Raw genomic sequence first — 20,768 nt, 5'->3', positions numbered from 1 at the left:
AAGTGAAAATATTTCAATTAATATCCTCTGAAAGAACAAAACGTCTTTCCTAATATTCTTTGTAGATTTAGAACAACTCAAATTAATCAAGACATGCTCCAAAATCAAAATCGAACAGCCCATATAAAAAATAAATAATTCAATGTGAACGTCGGTCATACTCGTAATTGCTGTTTCCATAATCCAAGATGTGTTTGTCGTGGTGATGAACATGACACAGTTCATTGTCAAAAAATCTATAACGAACCTGAAAAATGCATCCTATGCGGAGGTTCTCATCTAGCTAATTATAGAAACTATTAATTACAATACCTATAATAATATAGAAAATTATATCCTATTCCCCGCAAAAAATTAAAATCATTTATCAAATTTAAGCCTTTGGTTATAATATAAGAGTCAACTAGCACAGTGGCACAACACATGGTAAAGTAGCGCTACTTATCTCTAATAAAATAGTGCACTCAGGTACCTACTCTCTTTTTTCTCCCACTACATTAGCCAATATACAAATTATAGCTCATATCTCATTAGTCATTACCAACTAAACTTATTCTAATTTCTACTGCTAACCCTTCTCTCGCGTATCGTCAATTCCCCGAAAACAAACGTACTTTTCTGTTAGGAATTGATTTTAGGGACTCTACTTTTGTGCTGTACATCACTAATACCAGAGATAAACTTCATTTCAATTAAACATGTTAAAAAACTAGCATCAAATATTCAACCTACTGACATCATACCGGCCGCCACCGGGATATTCTAAACCTCTAAGAATAAACAACAATTGTATGTTTGTTGACTAATTTTTTAGAGCAGCAAAAAAAATTTTATTGAGATACATTTTTGAAAAATATAACATGTACTCAAAATATATTTACAAATTAGTCCTTGCCGATAAGACAAATCAAACACAATTGGAGTACAAACATACTTAGGTTATAGCCTGAAGGACAGATTACTTGATACTTATCAAGATATTAACGTACTACATACCAAATAGTTTTCAGAATTCAGTAGAAGTCGTTTTATGCAGTTAGCTTTAATATAAGTCAATTTACCTATTGTTAAACTTAGTTAAAAATATTATCAAAGACATCTCATAGACTTTTATTGATTATTCATTTCAAAATGAATTATATAAGCTATAGCTATGAAAAATATTACAAGTTAAAATACTTATACCTCATTTTAGAATTGTAACATTAATAAAAACCTGAAATACCCTAAATAATATTCTTACCATCTTACCTTTAAGTTTTACAATACCTACATACATAAATTGACTAATATTAAAGTTAACAGCATAAAATGGATTCTGCGAAACGCAAGTTTGCTATATTAGTAAGGCAGAAACAGCACATTGACATCACCTTAACAAAAACTAATTAATAATATGTACCTAATCAATATAAAAGGTGACTCAATAAAGAGCCTTTGTTCAACCACAGTTATTTATATTTTGACCAAATTAAGTAAACTCATTACATAGAATATAGATTGTAAATATTATTCAATAAATACTTAATTATAAAAAATATTGAATTTGTCTAAATTTTAATTTAAGTATCTAAAAAAAAATCGTGTATATTAATTATTTTTTAGATTTTTTTATTTTTATTATAAATTATATATATATTAAAAACATTATATTACATTTTCAAGCCTAAACTATAAAAATTGAATATTTTATAATTTTTAACTGTAACATAGTTTACAAAGTTTTGCAATTTTTAATAATTTTATCAAAATTTTAATTTTTAATACTTAAAAAAAAATTAGAAATTTCAAATGTCTTATGTATATAGCTAAAAAAAAGTCAAAATATTTCAAAAATTTATAGAAAATGCAAATATAAACATCTGGTAAAAATATCAAGAATCTGTGGTTATTCATTTAAATTTTTGAATTATAGAAAAAAGATAGTTAATTTTATTCTGTCAAACTTTAAGTAAAAAATTTTTGTTTTTTGTTTTTTCCATTATTTTGAAAATTCTCAAGTTTTGACCTCTCAAAAGTATGAACAAGACTATATTTTCTATTAGAAAGTACTGTAATCTACTCAGAATCATTAAGTTACTAAATATTGTTATTTAACATTGTAGGTTAATAAATAAAAGTTTATTAATATAGTCAATAAATTCTGGCAAAATATAATATTATTAAAATGGTACTTTTTATTTTTTACAATTTAAAAAAATCATAACACAAAGATGTACAATTCAAATTTATGATTTATTTTGCAATACTAAGCTATTATCTATATTGTTTAACACAATTAAGCGTTTCATAGGTAATGTTATTTTTACAAACGATAAAAGATGTAATACACAAAACCATTGATATAATGGTTAATCATATAAGATAAAAATTACTTTCTATACCAACTCTGGGCAAGTGACATTCTTTTTATTTTTTTCTGCAACTGTAGGATACCATACATCAACGCTTCTGCAGTTGGTGGACAACCTAAAGAATATTCAAATATTATAAACAATATTAACATGATACATATTTAGGAAGAGATTAAAAACAATTCACTGCATATCAATCATAGGTAGATATTTGCTTGTAATTCAGGGGGGGGGGGCTTAAATCTTTCTTTGCATTGTTACAAAATAGGTATCTGTTTAATACTTTGAAAAATGTTCAATTATTTTTGGGGGACTTAGCCTCCATGATATCAATGCTTGTTTCATCTCAGTATGCTTTCATAAAAATTATGATTATGTTGAGTAGAATATTTTGTTTATCAAGAGAAGAAATTATGTACCCTTCAAAAAAAATAAAAATTGAAAATGTTATGTTGAACATATAAATACTCTATGAGGGTATGACTGAGTGTTTATTCCAGACCTATGTTGGGGGAGGGGAATACCCCCTCGATCACCCACCTGAAATAAACATTGATAACTTTAAAGTATTATACAAATGAAAATGTTATACTTGACAAACATAATGTTTAAAATCTACTATCTATGTAAATTTAACATAAATTACTGCTAATATTTAGAAATATGAACTATATATCTGTATTTAATTATAATCTATATATATATATATATTATATTAAATATTATGATATAAATACATAATTAAAACAATATCTTACCTGGTACATAAATGTCGACTGGAATAACCCTATCACATCCCCTCACAACTGAATATGAATAATGATAGTAACCACCACCATTTGCACAACTTCCCATGGAAATAACCCATTTTGGATCAGGCATCTATGAACATTTTATAGAGTATAATCAATGAAATAATGAAAATTGTCTCACTTACTTGATCGTAAACTCTTCTCAATGCTGGTGCCATTTTGTTGGTCAATGTTCCAGCAACTATTATAAGATCAGCCTGACGAGGAGATGCACGAAATACAACACCATATCGATCCATATCATATCGAGGAGCAGCAATGTGCATCATTTCAACAGCACAACATGCCAATCCAAAAGTTAAAGGCCAGAGGGAGTGCTGAAAATCAAGTGTCCAATAAATGTTTAGATTATGATATGACAATAATTGTTTATTATTTAAATACCTTACGGCCCCAGTTCAAGACATCATCCAAACGAGCTACAGCATATTCAGCCATATTATTTGTCTTTTGAAATGGAGAATATGGACGATATGGTTTTTCTAATAAAAACAGAGAAAAAAAATGTTTCAATAATAATAAAATAGTTGTAATTCTGATAACAAACCTTCTACATTTGAGTCTTGAGGTGCCGATTGGATTTTGGTAGATTCATTTCTGAGACAAATTTGAGTGACTGCAGGATTCTTCAACAGGGAATTGATGCTCTTAGAGGCTGACAAGATTTGATTTGGGCGGCCTAAATTATTAATAAAAATAAGATTATCCATAAATATTATACAAATATAGTTTTAAATATTATTATAGTTACTCATACGCAATGTGACAACAATTATCAATAGAATAATAAAAAATTAAAAAACAAAATATTTAACTTGTAACATCTTTTAATATTTTACTGATTAAAAAAATAACAAAAATAACGAAAAGAATTACTTATGTAGATTTAACAAAGAGTTAAAAATCATACTTCCAGACAACTTAATTAAATTGCACCATACACATGTTAACATAATAATGTCATTATTCACTCACCGATCATCCTCATTTTTTTCAATGAAACCAACAAATTTTACTTTGTCTGGTATCAAAATTCAATAAAACTGACAGTGAATTTAATTAACAACCTACTTAGGCATTCAACAATAAAGTAACTAGATCTTACACAAACTTAAAAGTAAAACGAAAATAATCGAAGAGTAAACGACCTCAGAATCAGGTATCTCGTGTTATCAATTGTTTAGTCTCGTACTTTCGTCTGATAACAGTTAAAACCTAAACAGCTGACGCGAATACGCAACCTAAGCTCGATAAGCACATAACCTACCTCATGAATCACCATAGAACCACAGAACAAAGGTATGTACTAATGTACTATGTAATTACTAATTAGATAATAGATACTACTATACTAGTATAGTAGTATAGTAGCTCACGCAGTAAGCCACTAGCCAGTAAGTAATAATGTATTATAATTTATTAGTTTATATGATTGTCGTGACTCTTGATTTCGTGATGAAAAGACTAAAGAGTAAAGTATACTGAGTTGAGCATAGACCTTAAACTCTGAGTAGGTATAGTAATACTTTTAATCCCAAATCTACGATGAAAATTTTAATTTGTCTTAAAGACGCCGATTATGTAAAAAAATTAGATAAAATTCGATTTAAAAGACAAATTAATATCAATTTGGATATGATTACTTACATATTTATTTTATTTAAAAATTATAGAACTATTTAAAACTCAAATTAATAAATCTATACAGCTCATGTATATTAATTTACTTAAATAGATATTTAATTTTATAAATATATGATATATCCACTAAGTTGGATAAAAGTGATCGAGAAATGATGGAGGGGGATGTTAACGCCGACCACAGGTTGGAAAGAGCCACAATGTGTCCAATTTACTCAAATTGCTTTTGTGCAAACTGCAATGGTGTGGCTAGAACAATAATCTCAGAGGCAATTGCCTCTGAAATTTTTTAAAATGGCACCTCCTTTCAATAATTTTCATGTCAATAGTGTCGAAGGTCCTTGGGACATTTTTCATTTGCCTCTGTAAAAGGTTCAGTATTCCACACTTTTATAAAACTTCTATTAACCCTTTACCCTTTGATCAGTGGTTAAGTGGCAACTTACAGTCCACTGCAGCCTGTTACTTTAAAAATTTAATTTTTCGACTCAATCAAGTACTTAATCTAAAAAATACTAGGTAACCAATGTTTTTCACAATTTCATGACTTTACAAAGGTACCTAGTCAATGTACCTACAACATAAGTTTAGATCTTTTCATGTTATGTACTGTACCTTTAAACTGATTGTTTTTCATTACAACTTATTAATTTAACACTATTTATAAAACACTGCAGTGTTTAAATAAGTACCTAGCCATAAATAAATTATTTTGATATTAAGTAACTCATTTTTGTTCATTTTAAGAATTTTTTCCCCATTGCTCAAAATACAACATTGTAGAATAATAGTTAATATGAATTTTTAATTTAATAAATTAAGAAGTACCAATTTACTTGTTATATTTATGTATAGGTAACAAAAATATAAATACAACATTAAAATAAAATATACTATAAAATTTGTAGACCTTTACATTTTTTAACTACTCTTCAGGCACCTACAACTAAAAATATATTATCATTAGAGCTAATAACAAGAAAATTGACATAATTCAGAACCTATAAATCTTTAAAAATTTCATCAAATCGAGTACAAAAATAAGTACATTTTTTTATGATTTTGAAGTCAACCCAGAATAAAAATTACCTTCAAAATCTCATCTTCTGGTACAATATTTCTAATGAGTGATTTAGAAATAAACAATATGAATAATTGTTATATCTGCAAAAAATGTGATAAAAAAATATAGCTACAACTATGCTATATTTTACCACAAATATAATTCTTGTTTGTTAGCTACTCTGTATACAAAAAATATATCTTTTCTGTAATAATAAAAATAATATATATATTTACATTAATTTAAGAATAATATAGTTTTTATGATGAATAATTTATATTTGAAGTATGATAACTATAGTTTGAGAGTGTACCTTCAAATTTTTGATTACTCACTAGTCACTATGTTATTTTAAATGAATATATAAAATTGGCACCAACTCTTAAAAAAACTAAGTATTGGCTATAATATTATAACAAAAACTAACTTAAGTAACAATTAAATGAAAGTGACTTGGTGTAGCGCGGTAATTGGCCTCAGTTACTAATGTGTTCTGAAATCAAATCATTGTTCAGCGTCACTAGCTCTCAGATGGGTGACCACCCGAATTCTTAATGACTAATCCATAGTGTACAATCCTACTAACCAAAACCTTACACAAAAAAACCTACTGTTCCTATACACAGCTAATGGCTTTAGTTGCCAGGCTTAAATAAGATCGATAAAAAAAACAAAACAAAATAATGAAAATAACGTTTTAATCACTAGACGTGAAAAATTTAAATGACCAAAGTTTTCAACAATGTGTTATTATTGTTTTTATACGGTTTGAATGAATAAAAGAGTAAATTATAATACTATAATTACCAAATCATATCATTAACATTAGATTAATTATATTTGTTCATTTCTTATAACATTTTTTTTTTTTTTTAAATTAATATTTTTTCTGTGTATTTCACTACTTTGAATAATTATACATCAACAATATTAATTACTTTAGTTGTTTCAATATTTACAATTAAACTGTACAATTTTACTTATTCTAAGATATTAAAAATACTAATTTTTAACATACAAATTTAACACAAAGTTGTAATTTATTAGTTTAAAAAAAGTTTATGAAAAAATAAAATCTAACAAAATAATTTTTGTAGACTATCATTAATATTTTTTTTTTAAATATTTATAAAAAATTTCCAATTACAGGGTAAAATTTGGTTATTAAATAAATCCGTTAATTTTAAATTTAAAAGAATATAATATTATGGTTTATACATATCTTGTAAAACGCTTGAAATTAATTATTCAATAAGTAGGGTAAAATAATATGAAAAATAAAAGGCAGTGAGACATAATAGAAGCCTATACATCTTGATTATATGAGTATCACTTTGCAACAGCAGCCGTTTGATGTGTTTTAGAATTTAATCCAAGGTTAATTAGTCGAGTTCCAGAAGCCAAAGAAGATGGTGTACTCTGTCTTACTTTTGAAGATGAAGGCTGATTTTTTCTTTTGACCTAAGAAAAAATAAAGTTAATGTTAACAATAAAAATAGTATATTTAAAAAAACTGTTTTAAAATTATAGTTAGAATCATTCTTAAGTTTTATAAAAATGTCTCAAGTCATTAATTATTATATCTTCAATCTAATATAAGAGTAATCTTAGTTAGAGGCGATTTGATTCAGTGACTAAAACAACCCTTTATTAAATTGGTTCTTGGTGATTTAAGTCATTATTCAATTTTGTTTTTGATAGGTCAAGGCCAAATAGTTGTTTTTCTATGTTAATCTTAGCAAAATATAAGTTGAAATAATTAAGTGATGCTCATAAGTGTGCGGCACTCAGCAGATGTTAGCAATATCTATTGTTATAGCTATACATAGAAACCAACTGCCAAAGTTTACTCTTAAATGAGACAAATTGTAAATATGGATCAAAATTGATTCTGAAACTCAAGTGTTAACAAAAAAAAAGGGACAAACTACAATATCTTTAAGAGCAATATAACAAATAAATTTACAGTTATTTTACTCAACTATTATTATTAATGACATGTATCAGTTTAAGTAAACATTATTTTCAATAAATATTAATATTAAGCATGGTTTTTGAAAAATAAATAGAACAAAGCTTTTTATTGAAAATTAAATAAAATTTTAACTATAAGAAATTATTAAAAACGGAAAGAAAGAACTACTAATCATTCATATTTTTTAAAAACTGCAAAAAATACATTATAACTAACCAATACATCCTCATCATCTCTAAGCTCAATTACCAAAGAATTATCCTCAAAATGTTGCTCCGAATTATCTTCAAAATGTTGATCCGGATTTTGCTCAGCATTTTTCTCTTCTTCATACTTTTTGAGTATCGTATCTAGTTTATAACTCTTACGATAATGAGTATAAAATGACTTCAAATGATTATGAGTTTTTGTTCCCATTGCTTCAGCAATAGCTTTAAAATCTTTTCCATACCTGCGCATTCCTAAAAAAAGATTTCACCAAATTAATATAATTATTAAAATTACTATTCATATAATAATCTTAAATTTAATTCGGTCATTTCATAACATATTTAAATCTTTTAAAAAGTAGTTTTTTTTAGAACTAATATTTTATCTTATTATTGTTAACTATATTATATTTTATTAAGATATAAAAAAAAAATTATTCAAATATTTCATTAATTAAAATGCAGTATGTAGTACGTGAAATGTCAAGGTAAGATTTCCTAGCAACAATCAGACAGTTACAGCAGCAATGCTGGTAATTGTAAAGAAAATATATTATTAATGCAACATTTGTTGGCTGTTATATAGATGCATTACCAAAAATAAACAGTATTGAAATAAAGAAAATCTATTCAACAATTAAGTCAATATTTTATTTAAAATTTGAGACTCAAGCATAAATATTAATAAGTATGGGTTTGATTTTATATTCATTTATGATAAATAATGAATTATTATTAGTAAAAATATACTCCAAAAATTGATTACCATTCAATAATCAGACAGAACAATGTTCTTTTAATAAAATAAACAATTATCTTAAATTAAACAAAAAATCACTGATATACAGCAAAATAATTGAGGCAAAACTGAACACTTTAAGAATAAGTATACAAGACATCAACAACATTTAATTTGATCTATTTTTACAGAAATGATGTAGTATACAAATAAATATTAACCTTTAAAATATTTCAAACATACAGATATATATCTTAATCATTAAATTTTAAAATATTAATGGAAAAACTCAAAATTCCAATATAGTAAGACCAAGAAGTAAAATTGTATTTATTACTTCCATATATTATATAATTTGAAACAAATTTTTAACTACTGCAAGTATACATATTTATTTTATAACTTAAGTAATTTTATTAGAAGAACTATAAGTCCAAATCAAATTAATTCAACTTTTCTAAAAAGTAAAAACATTAAGTCTAGGTATCAACTGTTGAGTACAATATTTGTTGTTAAAAATAAATAAATAAGCATTTTTATACTGATTTTAGTGTATAAATGCATGTACATTTTGTATTTTTTTATTTCTTTATATTGGCAGTAGATAACATACAAGAATCATTTATTAAATAATTATAACTAGTGAGCATGATTCAATGAATAACAAAGATTAGTATTTACTTGCATTAATTGTTATAACAAGTTATAGCCCATAGAATTTAAACAAAATGACAAAATCATAGAACTCTAATACACGACTAATAAGATGGAATTAAACAAGCAGAAAATTTTTTAGCCGCCACAATTAAAAAGCGATTGGAATTTGGTAAAATTAACTTGATAACATTAAAGTAGATTATGTGGATAAAAGTACATGTTCTGTAAACCTAACTTTAACATTTATGATCACAATAATATTTTAGTATTAATGTGTGTTATTAACAAAAATAAAGATTGTGTATAGTAAAAGTTTATTAAGTTTACCTTCAATAGCAAGCATAACTTCATCATTTGTCCAACGATTTTGTACACTATTTGTTTCAGGTTCACTATTTCGATATTCATCAACATCTAATTTAAGTTTCTTATGCACATGTCCAATATCTTGTTTGTTAGACTGTATCTAAATTATTACAAGTCACAATTCGAAAATTTTTTTATAAAAATTGAGTAATGAACACACACATACTTTGCATTTTAATGATACAACTTCATCTTCCATTGCTGTTAGAATAGTATCCCCTTGTCCATTGGATCCAGATGCAATAGATTGAAGATCATCATGATTGACATACATGCCTCGTGGTGGTAAACGTTTATTACGAGCAACATTCAAATGGCGATTATTTGGACGTGGTGGACCTAGTGTTGGTCTAATACCACCATTAGTCCTACTGAATATTTAAAACAAATTTTAATATTAACTCTTAACATATGTGTTCATGTATAATTTCATACTTAAAATGTGATTGGCATGTACCACACATTAATCCTTTTATGGTAGTATAAATCATAGTAACCTCAACTCCACAAACTGTACACTCCTGTTTTGAACTTCCTTCCCCAAGGTCTTTCTAAAATAAAGAAAATTACTTATAAGACAATAATATATATATATATTTAATAACAATTAATAATTAATGAAGAGACTAGTGACATTTACTTTCAGACATCATATAAAAATATATGTTATTGTGGAACCCAGACAAAAATGTCGCAAAACCAATATATCATAAAGAAATAATACAGCCATAAATTAATATTACGTCTGTACAAGTTAAAATAGGTACAAGTATAGTAGGAAATCCAAATACACCAATTACAAAGAAAAAGATAGTTAGTTGGGTTGAACGAGTAAAGAAAGTAGTAGCAGATTGTAATCGAGAGTTTGAAGTTTATCTTCAAGGTATTTCATTTAATATATACTTCCATTAATTAATAAACATACATTATTATTTATTTTTTCAATTTTTTTTTTCAATATTTATACCAATTTTATTAAATTATACATACTTTTATCATTTTTATCAACTCTACTATACATTTATACATTTATACATTTATAAAACAATATTATATACTTTGAATTATACAAAATTATTTATAACTATTATAAAATATCAATCAATAATCAATATTATTTATTTATAATTAAATTACTGCAATATTTCATACTGGCGATATATTGGTTTCACAATATTTCAGTTGCGATATTTTACTGGTGATATTTTGTCGATGATTCTATTTTTTTCTGTGGATATAAAATTAAAATTATAAGTAAAATCAATTATCTAATTGAAAGAGAATAATATAATATAATTTAAGATTAAACAGTGTTATTCTCTATATTTTAAGTTTTAAAAATGTAAGCATTAAAAATAATTGGATTATGACAGTAAAATTCTCTTCCAATTTGATAATATAATTAATTTTAATTAAGCTTGATTAAAACACGATAAAAAGAAAATGTATTAAAGGACTATTTATTGGAGTCTAGAATAGTTAACATTATTGTGGCATCATCTAATGATAAATTTTATACAAATGTTTTTAATATTTTATAAAACTGACACTATCAAGTTTACTATTAAAATATGTCTAATGATTGAGACCCATCCACCGTATTTTTGCTTTAAATTAAGTCAAATAAACTTACTAATTGAGTAAGCCTGTCGATGAAGTAGTAAAACCTGTTTGGATACTACAACTGTTATTCCTCAGAGTTGAAAAGAGTGTTTTCCATATACCTTATTAAGCATGCTTACTTTTAATATATTTACAGAACTATGCCACTTTAATATTATAAATTATATGAAATAAAATGATTTAAGTAATTTGTTATTTTGTACACCATACCTATAAGTAAATGTTATATTATACATATTATGAGCTGCGTGAGACAGTTTGTGATAAGAACATTCTGCAATGTTATATAAAACTATATTTTTGTACTATTTTAAATGTTTTAAATAACAATGAAGTCTAACAGATGTATACATTTTAATTTATACATAATAATTGTTTACCCTATACCAATAAAATATGTATACTGCAATGCATGACTTACTTATTTTTATTTTATGTGGTATTCAGTTCAATAGTAATATGATAGGGAATTTTTTTAATCTAGTATCTCATCCTACAAATACATGTTTACAATTGTATGGTATGGTCTTAATATATTAGAAATTATTTTTTTCTTTACCTTGTCATCAGATTCAGACTCTGGTGAACTTAGCACCACTTCTCCGCTCCCATTTTGATTCTCATTGGCACGGACATTTGCTAATTTTTTAGCTTGTCGGTCTATAACACTATTCTTCTTTCTCTTATTTTTCCATAGATAATAATATTTGACTAATGATGCTATTGGTTTATCAGGCATCTTAAAGAACAGTTAAGTAACATGTAAAAAATTTAAATGATGTATTTAAAAAAATTTAAATTACCATTTGTTTAATGCGTACAAAATTTTTTCCAATACTATTAAAAGCTGATTCAAATGTAACCTTATCATCAGTTGACCAATCATCAGGTAAAGGTGCAAAATTTGATAGATCACTAAGAGCTTTTTCCATGTCGTGGTGATGCCAGTACAGCATACCCAACGCTTGTTCACTATTGTAACCATATTTTTCTTTTGATAATAATATGTATTCATTTACTATATAAAAAAAATATAAATGTTTTCTAAAAATAATAATAAAGAAATAAATAGTTATAAGTTTATACATTTAATTTCTGAAATATTTTCGGTTGGAGACCAAACTAATAGTGCTTTTTTGTTCAGTCGTTCACGTCTATTTTTTAAAAGTAACAAAATTATTAATCAATTCTTATCGATGAGGTTCACAATAAAACATACTTGGGAGAACCAACAATTTTGGAATGACAGCCTGGTAATCACGTCCCACTCTGATTTTTTCAACTAATAAAAAATAATAAAAATAAAAACAATTTAAAATAAAATATTTACTTAAGACAACAATAAAACCAAAAAGACATGAAGCAGAATCAGACAATTTTAAGACTACTTGACCTTTTTAAAAAAAAACCTTGACAGGAAAGGAAGTGTTCATGACAATTAAACTCCTAGGCTAAGATGTATGTTTATTATAGTTTGGGTATTAACTAACTGAATGTGTGGAGTATTTTATGAAATCAATACTTGCATTTGAGTTTTACTGATTGTTAAAAATCAAAAAAAATAATCAAACTTGTTTAAATTTTAAAAACGCGTTTCAACAATTCATTCAAAATTATATATATGACTATTTAAATATATTAACGTTTTTAGACATCTGTCACACAATGCTTACCGTTTTCTTGTATAAGTTCATCGATTTCCGACTCTTCAGCATTTGCAGACGGTGCTGGTCGTTTGCCGTTTTTCAAATCTTCCGAATTATCGTTAGCCATACTTCCTTTGAAAAATACTAACGCATACTACGATGAGTGGGTGCAAAATTAGCTATTCTTCGAGCTGTAAACAAATAAAACATGAGCGAAACTGGACGTAACGGATAATTACGAGCAGCTAATGTAGATGTTAAATTATTGGGAAATTGAATATTAAGTAAAAATATAGAATTTTAATAGTGAACAAACACATCGTCGTATTATAAAATATGGGATTTAGAAAATTACACGTTTTTCTCCTCCATGGACGGTATTTGAATTATAGTCTCTTTCTATTTTATTTTTCTACGTATATTGTCCACCTCAACACTATATATATTTAAACTCACTTGCACGTTATTATTACCCGTCGGATCGTGATTGTTTTACGAATCCTAAACTTTGTAATTAGATTTATCGTTGTCGTTGTCGTCTTCTGGAACCAAGATCAAAAAAAAAAAAAATTAGTCGTTTAAAAAATACTCAATTACCTGTGAAATATTCAAAAGAAAAGAAAAACTTGGAATAAAAACTATCGTCCGTTTCCCATAATAATTAATAAGCATTATCTATTACCTGCTATGACGCCGAACCTTAGACAAAATAATAATAAGACGAGGAACGGAACATTTCAGCTCAAGTGCGGCGGCAACATACCTATCATACGGTAATGCGTCGTTTACCATAACGGCCGCACTGTTGCGATAAAAACATGGCGTCTCTCTTGGAGGGTTATTAAACCTTGGTGGTTTTGAATAATATAAGTATATAACATTACTATTATAGTCATTGAACACATTTGTATATGAGTATATAACACATAGCCTCCGCCGCCCACCGCTACCACCGTCTATCAGCCATTAGGCTCATAGCGCTCATGTTTTGTCGTTTATAAATTATAATCTTAGTAGTTAGTAATCTTTACAACGACCTACGAAAATGTTTTTATGTAATGTAAATTAAATGTATACTTAGATCTATACGAATGTACGTACGATTATGAATCGATTTCGTATCATTTAACCGTCGTGCACTCGTGCGAGACTGATGTCAACAAAAAACCGTTTAGATACCTAATTATATGATGATTTTAAATAATATTTGATATACAGTGACGACGATATCGCAAATCAATTCCCATAATGTTTAAATATTATCAAACTGTCGTGCACATAGTGGTTTTTATCATTGACGTCCGATGCATAGTATAATATTATGTTATGAAAATATTAAATTTTCACGTTTTAATCCATATGAAAAAAAAAAAATTGGTTACAATTGCGGTTTTATCACTTCAGTTATTTTTATTTTTTTTACGTAACGATTTCCAGACACGACGTACTCGTTCGGAATCCAGACCGTTTTACAATCGACAACGGTGTTGACGGTCGGGCTCTCACGCATTCCGCCTAACGACTTTTCAAACCAATGTCGTTTACACCTATATCAATGATATTATTTTATTTTATGAGACTCTAACTCTAACAAAATTAGTTGTATAATCATAACGAGACTAATAAAAATAATATAGTACATGAGAGTAGGTATCTTTATGATACCCATTTTACACTTAACTGTTAAACACTTACAACAAATTAAAAAAAAAAAAAAACACAAAAATAAATGTCCCAAATAATAGTTTAATAAATATTTATTTAATTTAACATAACATAATAATTTAGATTATAATAAATAGAACAATTAATATTAAAATTTTGACACAAGAGAATTTTGCTTATCGTCTAATTTTTTTTTTGCTACTATTATTCGTTTTTATTAAATTTACTGTGGCTGTTTTGTTATTATTTATTACAATGATTCAATGAAGGCCCAATTACTTGGTATGTTTCTTTTGAACTATTGTCGCTATAAATAGTATAAATTCTTTGCAAAGCGATGAATGAATCGACTTTATAGTGTGTTATGACGGGTGATTGTAAACTCCCGATGGTACACTCTCCCGGATCTACTCCAGTACTATCTGACGGAAACGTGTAAACTCTCCCCCCGGATTTATTCCTGTACTACCTAACGGAAACATGTAAACTCTTCCGGGTCTAGTAAAAATCATAAAATAAATTTGATATACATTTAAGTCGCGTTTAAAAATAGTCAATCATATATAATAATAATATTAACAATATAAATTAATGTCTTTAGCTGCTATAAATATGATATTATAATCAAAATACAATAAAAAATAAAATTTCAAAAAATCCAATATACATTTAAGTTTCTTTTAAAAATATTCAATAATAATATAAGTTACAAATACAAAATATACGTAAAAATGTTAAAATCATTGTTTTTGATAATAAGAACATACAGATTTTAAAAAAGTTAGGGAATCTATTTTTTTTCTTTATAAAGTTTACCCGGGAGAGTTTACACATTTACTTCAGGTAAACATAATATTAACTCGGGAAAGTTTACTATTTTTAAAAATCGGGAGAGTTTACCACCGCCCGTCATGACGTCATGTATATATTTTTTTTGAGTGTATCCACGAATGGTGATGGTCAAAATTAAAAATTCTCAATATATTAAAAAATTATTAGGATATACAAAAAAGAAAAATTGAAATTTTTATATAAAAAATAATAAATAACCACAAAGATAGTAGTTACTTGAAATAGTTAAGAAATGTTCACCAAATGTTAATATTGGCATTTTTTGTACATGATAAAGTATTCAAAATATTTTGAATTTATTTGAGCTATACACTATTAAAACTGTAAAGATATTTGAAATTTTCTAGTTTTTTTCCTATAAACGTCAAAAAAAAGTTTGCTTGGAAAAACTTTTCAAAGTTTTAAAATTTAACGAAAGGTTCCTCAGAATGTATTTCTTATCAATTTATATAAATATGAGATATGAAAATTAAATATATCATTTCTTATGAGTTTTTTACCTGTAACAAAAAATAAAATTAGCGAAAAAATACATTCATGTTTATGAACATTTGAAGTTCGAATTTTTTGACATCTAGATACACAAAAATGACTTGCTCTTAGACTCTGATTGGAGCATTGAATATTTGAATGTATATTGAATTTACAGTGATATGTTATTTTCTCTCATAAGCAAAATATTTTAGTGGAGTAAAACTTAAAAGGTTAAAATTAAGGTAAAATTTAAATTTGAGAACGATATCTTGTAATAATTTAGATAATCTAGTTGTTAGTACTTAAAGTATCAATAATAAAAATTCCTAGTAGGTACCTACTCTATCAGACACCTATTAAAGACGGGGACATTTTCATTACTTTTCAATTAAAAAAAAAATCTAAATAATGGACACCTATTTGCTATTTATGCTCCTATGTTACTTTGGACGAAATCTTTTCCACTCATGACGACGATCTAATGACGACAACGACGCTGTTGATCCCGATAAGCTTGGTGAAACTAATAGGGAGGAATGAGCATGAGGAAGATGAAATTTCAAAATTTCACATTGCGTGTTTATAGGATGCATTGGCAGCTATAAAGAACGTAGGTCGTTTCATATTGTCAATAAAGGTAGAAAGCAATATTTTTTGTTCTATATATTTTAACTTTGAAAAATGAATTCGCTAACGAAATTTTAAGAGACGACATAAAATTATAAACAAACCAAGCTAACCGTTTATTTTTCATTAAATTGAATTTTTTTAAATGTGTACGAAATACTTATGCCTTTTTTATACATTTTTATAAATATATACATTTTTTATTATGTATTATTAAAAAATTAAAATATATTAACACTATACAACTAAATTTATAGTTTAACATAGTACATATTTTTTCCTTTAAAACATTTTACCTTTTATGAATTTCAAAAATTCACCACTTTAGAATAACAAAAAAAAATTTCAGTGACCAAATATTGGCTATTCAGAGGTTTAACTGTGTATATATAGTTTTCTATATCGGAAGGGGGTCAGAATATTATGAAAAATCGTCATGTCACCAGAACTCGACTGAAGGGATACTCAAAGAATGAGAAGAGCTCTTCTACTATTTTATTTTTTTATTTGCATACCTCAACTATTATTTATAATGAAATGGTAGGAATGGTGTAATCTATTGCCTACATTAATTTTTCATCTAATATGGATTTAAATTGTTGTCAATGATACTTTTTTCAAAGAAATTTCAATTGTCTTATAAACATATTGTATTAAGTGACAATTAATTGTAACTATTAGGTAAAAATAAATTTATGAATTTATTTACATTAATTAGATAAGTATGTATGTATATAAATTAGAAATGTAGTATTTAACAAAAATCTACTGATGCTAGGTGATATGGGAGAGGGGCTTTGTTAAATTATTTTGCGTTCAGAACATCAAGATTTTGCAGTTTTCAAATCGTTGGATTAAGCTCCTTTACTTAATTTTTCCGAATTTTAACACTGCATATAATTATCGATTGTCTTTTGTGCTTGTGTACCTATAATCACTATTTTCAATTTTGTCATAGATTACCTGCAAATAGTACCTATTGATTATTCACTGTAGTCTATTACAGACTACAGTAGGTAAAATAATAAAATATAGGTACCTAATATTGTATTACCATTTGTTGTTTACAAAAACAGTTAAATTTATTATGAAAACTGAAATGTGTGCATTCATACCAATAAATTTATTTTCAAATGTATTAATTACATACCTACTTTAATATATTAATTTAAAATGTTTTTAATTAATGTTAAAATTTGTTTTATAAACTTACATATCTACTGTTGTAACTATTTTCTAACAAGTAAAAAGCATTACAACTTTTTATATATGTATATTGTATATATATATAATGTTGGGCCTATATATATTTTTTTAAATACAATTTATACTTGACTTGTTAGAGGTATAATTAAAATAATTAAATGGGATATTTTCTTGTATACCTAGTATTACCTTTACATAAGCATATTTAATAACCATTATAGTAGGTACCTACATGAAAATTCCTTCTTCGATTATCATTTATCGTGTAGGTACCTATATCATATTACAGATTTGAAATTAAAATAAACATTTCATAGATGTCTTATAATATTATGACATTAAATGACTTACACTAGTGATGAATATTAAATATTTACTATTCGCTCGTATTATTTAAACATACGACTTATATATCCATAAATCCATTTCTATTGTTATATGCTAATGTAAACTGAAAAAGTACAATGGTCAATATTTAGTGATTTATAAGACGTAGATAATATAGTCTATAAGCATTGGTTAAACATAAATGGTAGTTTATTTATAACGAAACAAATACTATAACGAGATAACATTTATATATGGTTTGTGAAAATATTTGAATTAGTTTCATAAATATTAAGATAAATGTGATTGAAATTTTAAAAGTACTGGTGTTTTATTTCACTGTCTCACTGACCAAAATCGTGGAAAATAAAACTATTTAATAAATCGAATCTTGACACAAAATATAACTATTTGTTTGCAAAACTGTAAACTACAATAATATTAGGTATTTAATAGCACACTACAAGAATAAAATATAAACCACATAAAGCATCAATATTCAAATCATAAACAAGATAATAAATTAAAGTTTAATATCAAGAAATCATAACTAATTGTAAAAAAATAAAAACAGATTAGGTATTATTGAGATATTAAAACATAATTCCAAAAATCAGTACTCCCAAATACTTTATTACGATACTATGCAACGTAATAACTAATAACTACCTAATAATTATAAAAAAAAATTAAGTTCTATACTATACAATATATTGGTCCAACCGCCTATATTGACTATATTACAATCACCATAATTTAGGTATACTAATTGAATTTATCTTTAATACAAACTATTAATAAAGATAAAATGTTTTATCGTGAATTCGTGAGCTACTGAAATGTTAAATTTAATTATAACATTTTTAATAAATAATAACTAATAACTTACACAAAAATCAGCATAGGTATACCTAAAATTTTTATTTATAGTATAATTTTAAAATAATATTAAACTAATACTATAATGTGGCTACGGCTAAGTACCTACCTATGACTGTTATAACCTATCTACCTATCTGTTATGGGGCGTGGCCGGTTTTTACCAAAAATGTACCCTTTCTTTATCGGCCGATTCACTTTTCGACCTAATTAAAAAAAACATCGATTCTCTTTTCAACCAAAACAAAATTTTATGTAATATATGTAAAAAAATAAATCAGGGAATTGGTATAGTTTTTGTAAAATTAGGACAATTATATAATTATATAATATTGAAAATGGTTAAAAGTACAAAATGCATAAATGTAGAAAATTATTTAAAATATAAGAATATCTATATATTAACATTATTTTTATGTTAATATTCACAGTATGCAATATGTATATTATATAAAAAAAATAAAATTTAAGCTACTTAAGTAGGTTTGTAACATATTATATCAAAATAAAAATGATATTAATATATAAATATTCTTATATTTTAAATAATTTTCCACATTTTATGCAACTTATACTTTTAATCATTTTAAAAATAATATAATTATAAAATTAACCTAATTTTACAAAAAAATATATACCCACCAATTATTTTATTTTTTTACACACATTGCATAAAATTTTGTTTTGGTTGAAAATTCATAAACTATCAGTCTAGATTCTAGACTCTAGAATATAAAGATATATAATATTTAGTCATATTTACAAAATTATTTATTTTATATTTTTTCAGATATTGCAAGTCAAAGGTGTTTTAAAAGTGTTAGTGAATATACACCATGTACCCCCTTCAAATGATGTCAAACATTTCATTAAACAATTGTATTAACAAGAAATATAGAAATGTTCAGTTATAAATCATACATAGCAAAATTTTAAAAAATAAAGCATAATTTAGTGTCAGAATTGAATTTTGTTCAAAAAAAAAAAAATTATCAATTTTTGTAAAAATTGGGGAAATTATTCTCCTATACCTATATAGTTGTATGTGCTTAGTCATTGTGCAGTCACTGTATGGGTTAAATTGAAACTGAAAATGTCAAAATCTATAAATAATTCAAAAAAAAATCAAAATATTATATCACGTGTAAAAGACAAACATATTTTAGTAAACATTTCAAGTTTTTGTAGTTATTTGTTCTTGAATTACAACAAAATAATAAAATAGTTATTATTTTATAGATAAATATTTAATGTAAAAAATTTTATTTCAATAATAATAAGACTTCTCCATCAACTTTTTTTTTTAAATTAAATTAAAAAATTTAAGAGAAACGTTGTATTTAATTTTCAAATTTTAGTTTCAAGTATTTTGAAAATTATCCTATGTGTGGGAAATTCGAATTAAAAATATTAACAACCTATGGTTATTCGTTGTTAAAGTACATCATTGATTTTGAATCAATTAACTAGTCCAATATTAGTTTTGTTTAAAAGTGCATATTTATACTTAACTTTTTTTTTCAGTTATTTAGAAAATACCAGGAACTTATAATAGTGGTGGTATATTTTTACACCAATTAAATCCAATTTTCTATAAGAAACTAAAATCAATGTATATTTTTATCCACCAACTTATTATGTATACATGGACAA

The 20,768-nt window shown here is 25.6% G+C and overlaps 2 protein-coding genes across 8 annotated transcripts; both read right to left on the bottom strand.

Annotated features, from left to right (window-relative positions):
* Positions 1-2,216: 2,216 nt before the first annotated feature.
* Positions 2,217-4,331, bottom strand: LOC112599712 (NADH-quinone oxidoreductase subunit B 2-like). The gene is made up of 6 exons (XM_025346740.1): positions 4,142-4,331; positions 3,714-3,845; positions 3,551-3,648; positions 3,292-3,483; positions 3,113-3,236; positions 2,217-2,469 (listed from the first exon to the last, which is right to left on the bottom strand). Exons 1-6 carry the CDS (start codon positions 4,152-4,154, stop codon positions 2,372-2,374), a joined length of 657 nt encoding a protein of 218 aa, XP_025202525.1. The 5' UTR covers positions 4,155-4,331; the 3' UTR covers positions 2,217-2,371.
* Positions 4,332-7,082: 2,751 nt separating this feature from the next.
* LOC112599727 (REST corepressor) lies at positions 7,083-13,785 on the bottom strand. 7 transcript variants are annotated; one of them, XM_025346769.1, is made up of 12 exons: positions 13,768-13,785; positions 13,542-13,627; positions 13,113-13,276; positions 12,659-12,721; positions 12,526-12,600; positions 12,243-12,457; positions 11,999-12,178; positions 10,252-10,367; positions 9,983-10,187; positions 9,778-9,916; positions 8,062-8,306; positions 7,083-7,331 (listed from the first exon to the last, which is right to left on the bottom strand). In XM_025346769.1, exons 3-12 carry the CDS (start codon positions 13,210-13,212, stop codon positions 7,200-7,202), a joined length of 1,470 nt encoding a protein of 489 aa, XP_025202554.1. In that variant the 5' UTR covers positions 13,213-13,276; positions 13,542-13,627; positions 13,768-13,785; the 3' UTR covers positions 7,083-7,199. The 7 variants fall into 7 exon arrangements, with proteins under 7 accessions (XP_025202554.1, XP_025202556.1, XP_025202552.1 ...); XM_025346771.1 differs by lacking the exon at positions 13,768-13,785 and having other exon boundaries at positions 9,983-10,184; positions 13,542-13,706; XM_025346767.1 differs by lacking the exon at positions 13,768-13,785 and having other exon boundaries at positions 13,542-13,705.
* Between the last annotated feature and the right edge of the window lie 6,983 nt (positions 13,786-20,768).

Source organism: Melanaphis sacchari, unplaced genomic scaffold (assembly GCF_002803265.2).
Source record: "Melanaphis sacchari strain LSU unplaced genomic scaffold, SCAv2.0 Contig54_pilon_pilon, whole genome shotgun sequence".
Classification (NCBI taxonomy): Eukaryota; Metazoa; Arthropoda; class Insecta; order Hemiptera; family Aphididae; genus Melanaphis; species Melanaphis sacchari.
The sequence above is the reverse complement of the archived record's forward strand: the minus strand, read 5'-3'. Positions and strand labels throughout refer to the sequence as shown.

Coding starts and splice junctions, on each gene's coding strand:
- LOC112599712 (XM_025346740.1), bottom strand. Junction 3,649..3,713: donor TCAAGACTCAAATGTAGAAG/GTTTGTTATCAG, acceptor TGTTTTTATTAG/AAAAACCATATCGTCCATAT. Junction 3,484..3,550: donor TCTTGAACTGGGGCCGTAAG/GTATTTAAATAA, acceptor CTTGATTTTCAG/CACTCCCTCTGGCCTTTAAC.
- LOC112599727 (XM_025346769.1), bottom strand. CDS start 13,212: ATGGCTAACGATAATTCGGAAGATTTGAAAAACGGCAAACGACCAGCA. Junction 12,179..12,242: donor TTGTACGCATTAAACAAATG/GTAATTTAAATT, acceptor CTGTTCTTTAAG/ATGCCTGATAAACCAATAGC. Junction 10,368..11,998: donor AGTCTGAATCTGATGACAAG/GTAAAGAAAAAA, acceptor TCTTTATTTTAG/AAAGACCTTGGGGAAGGAAG.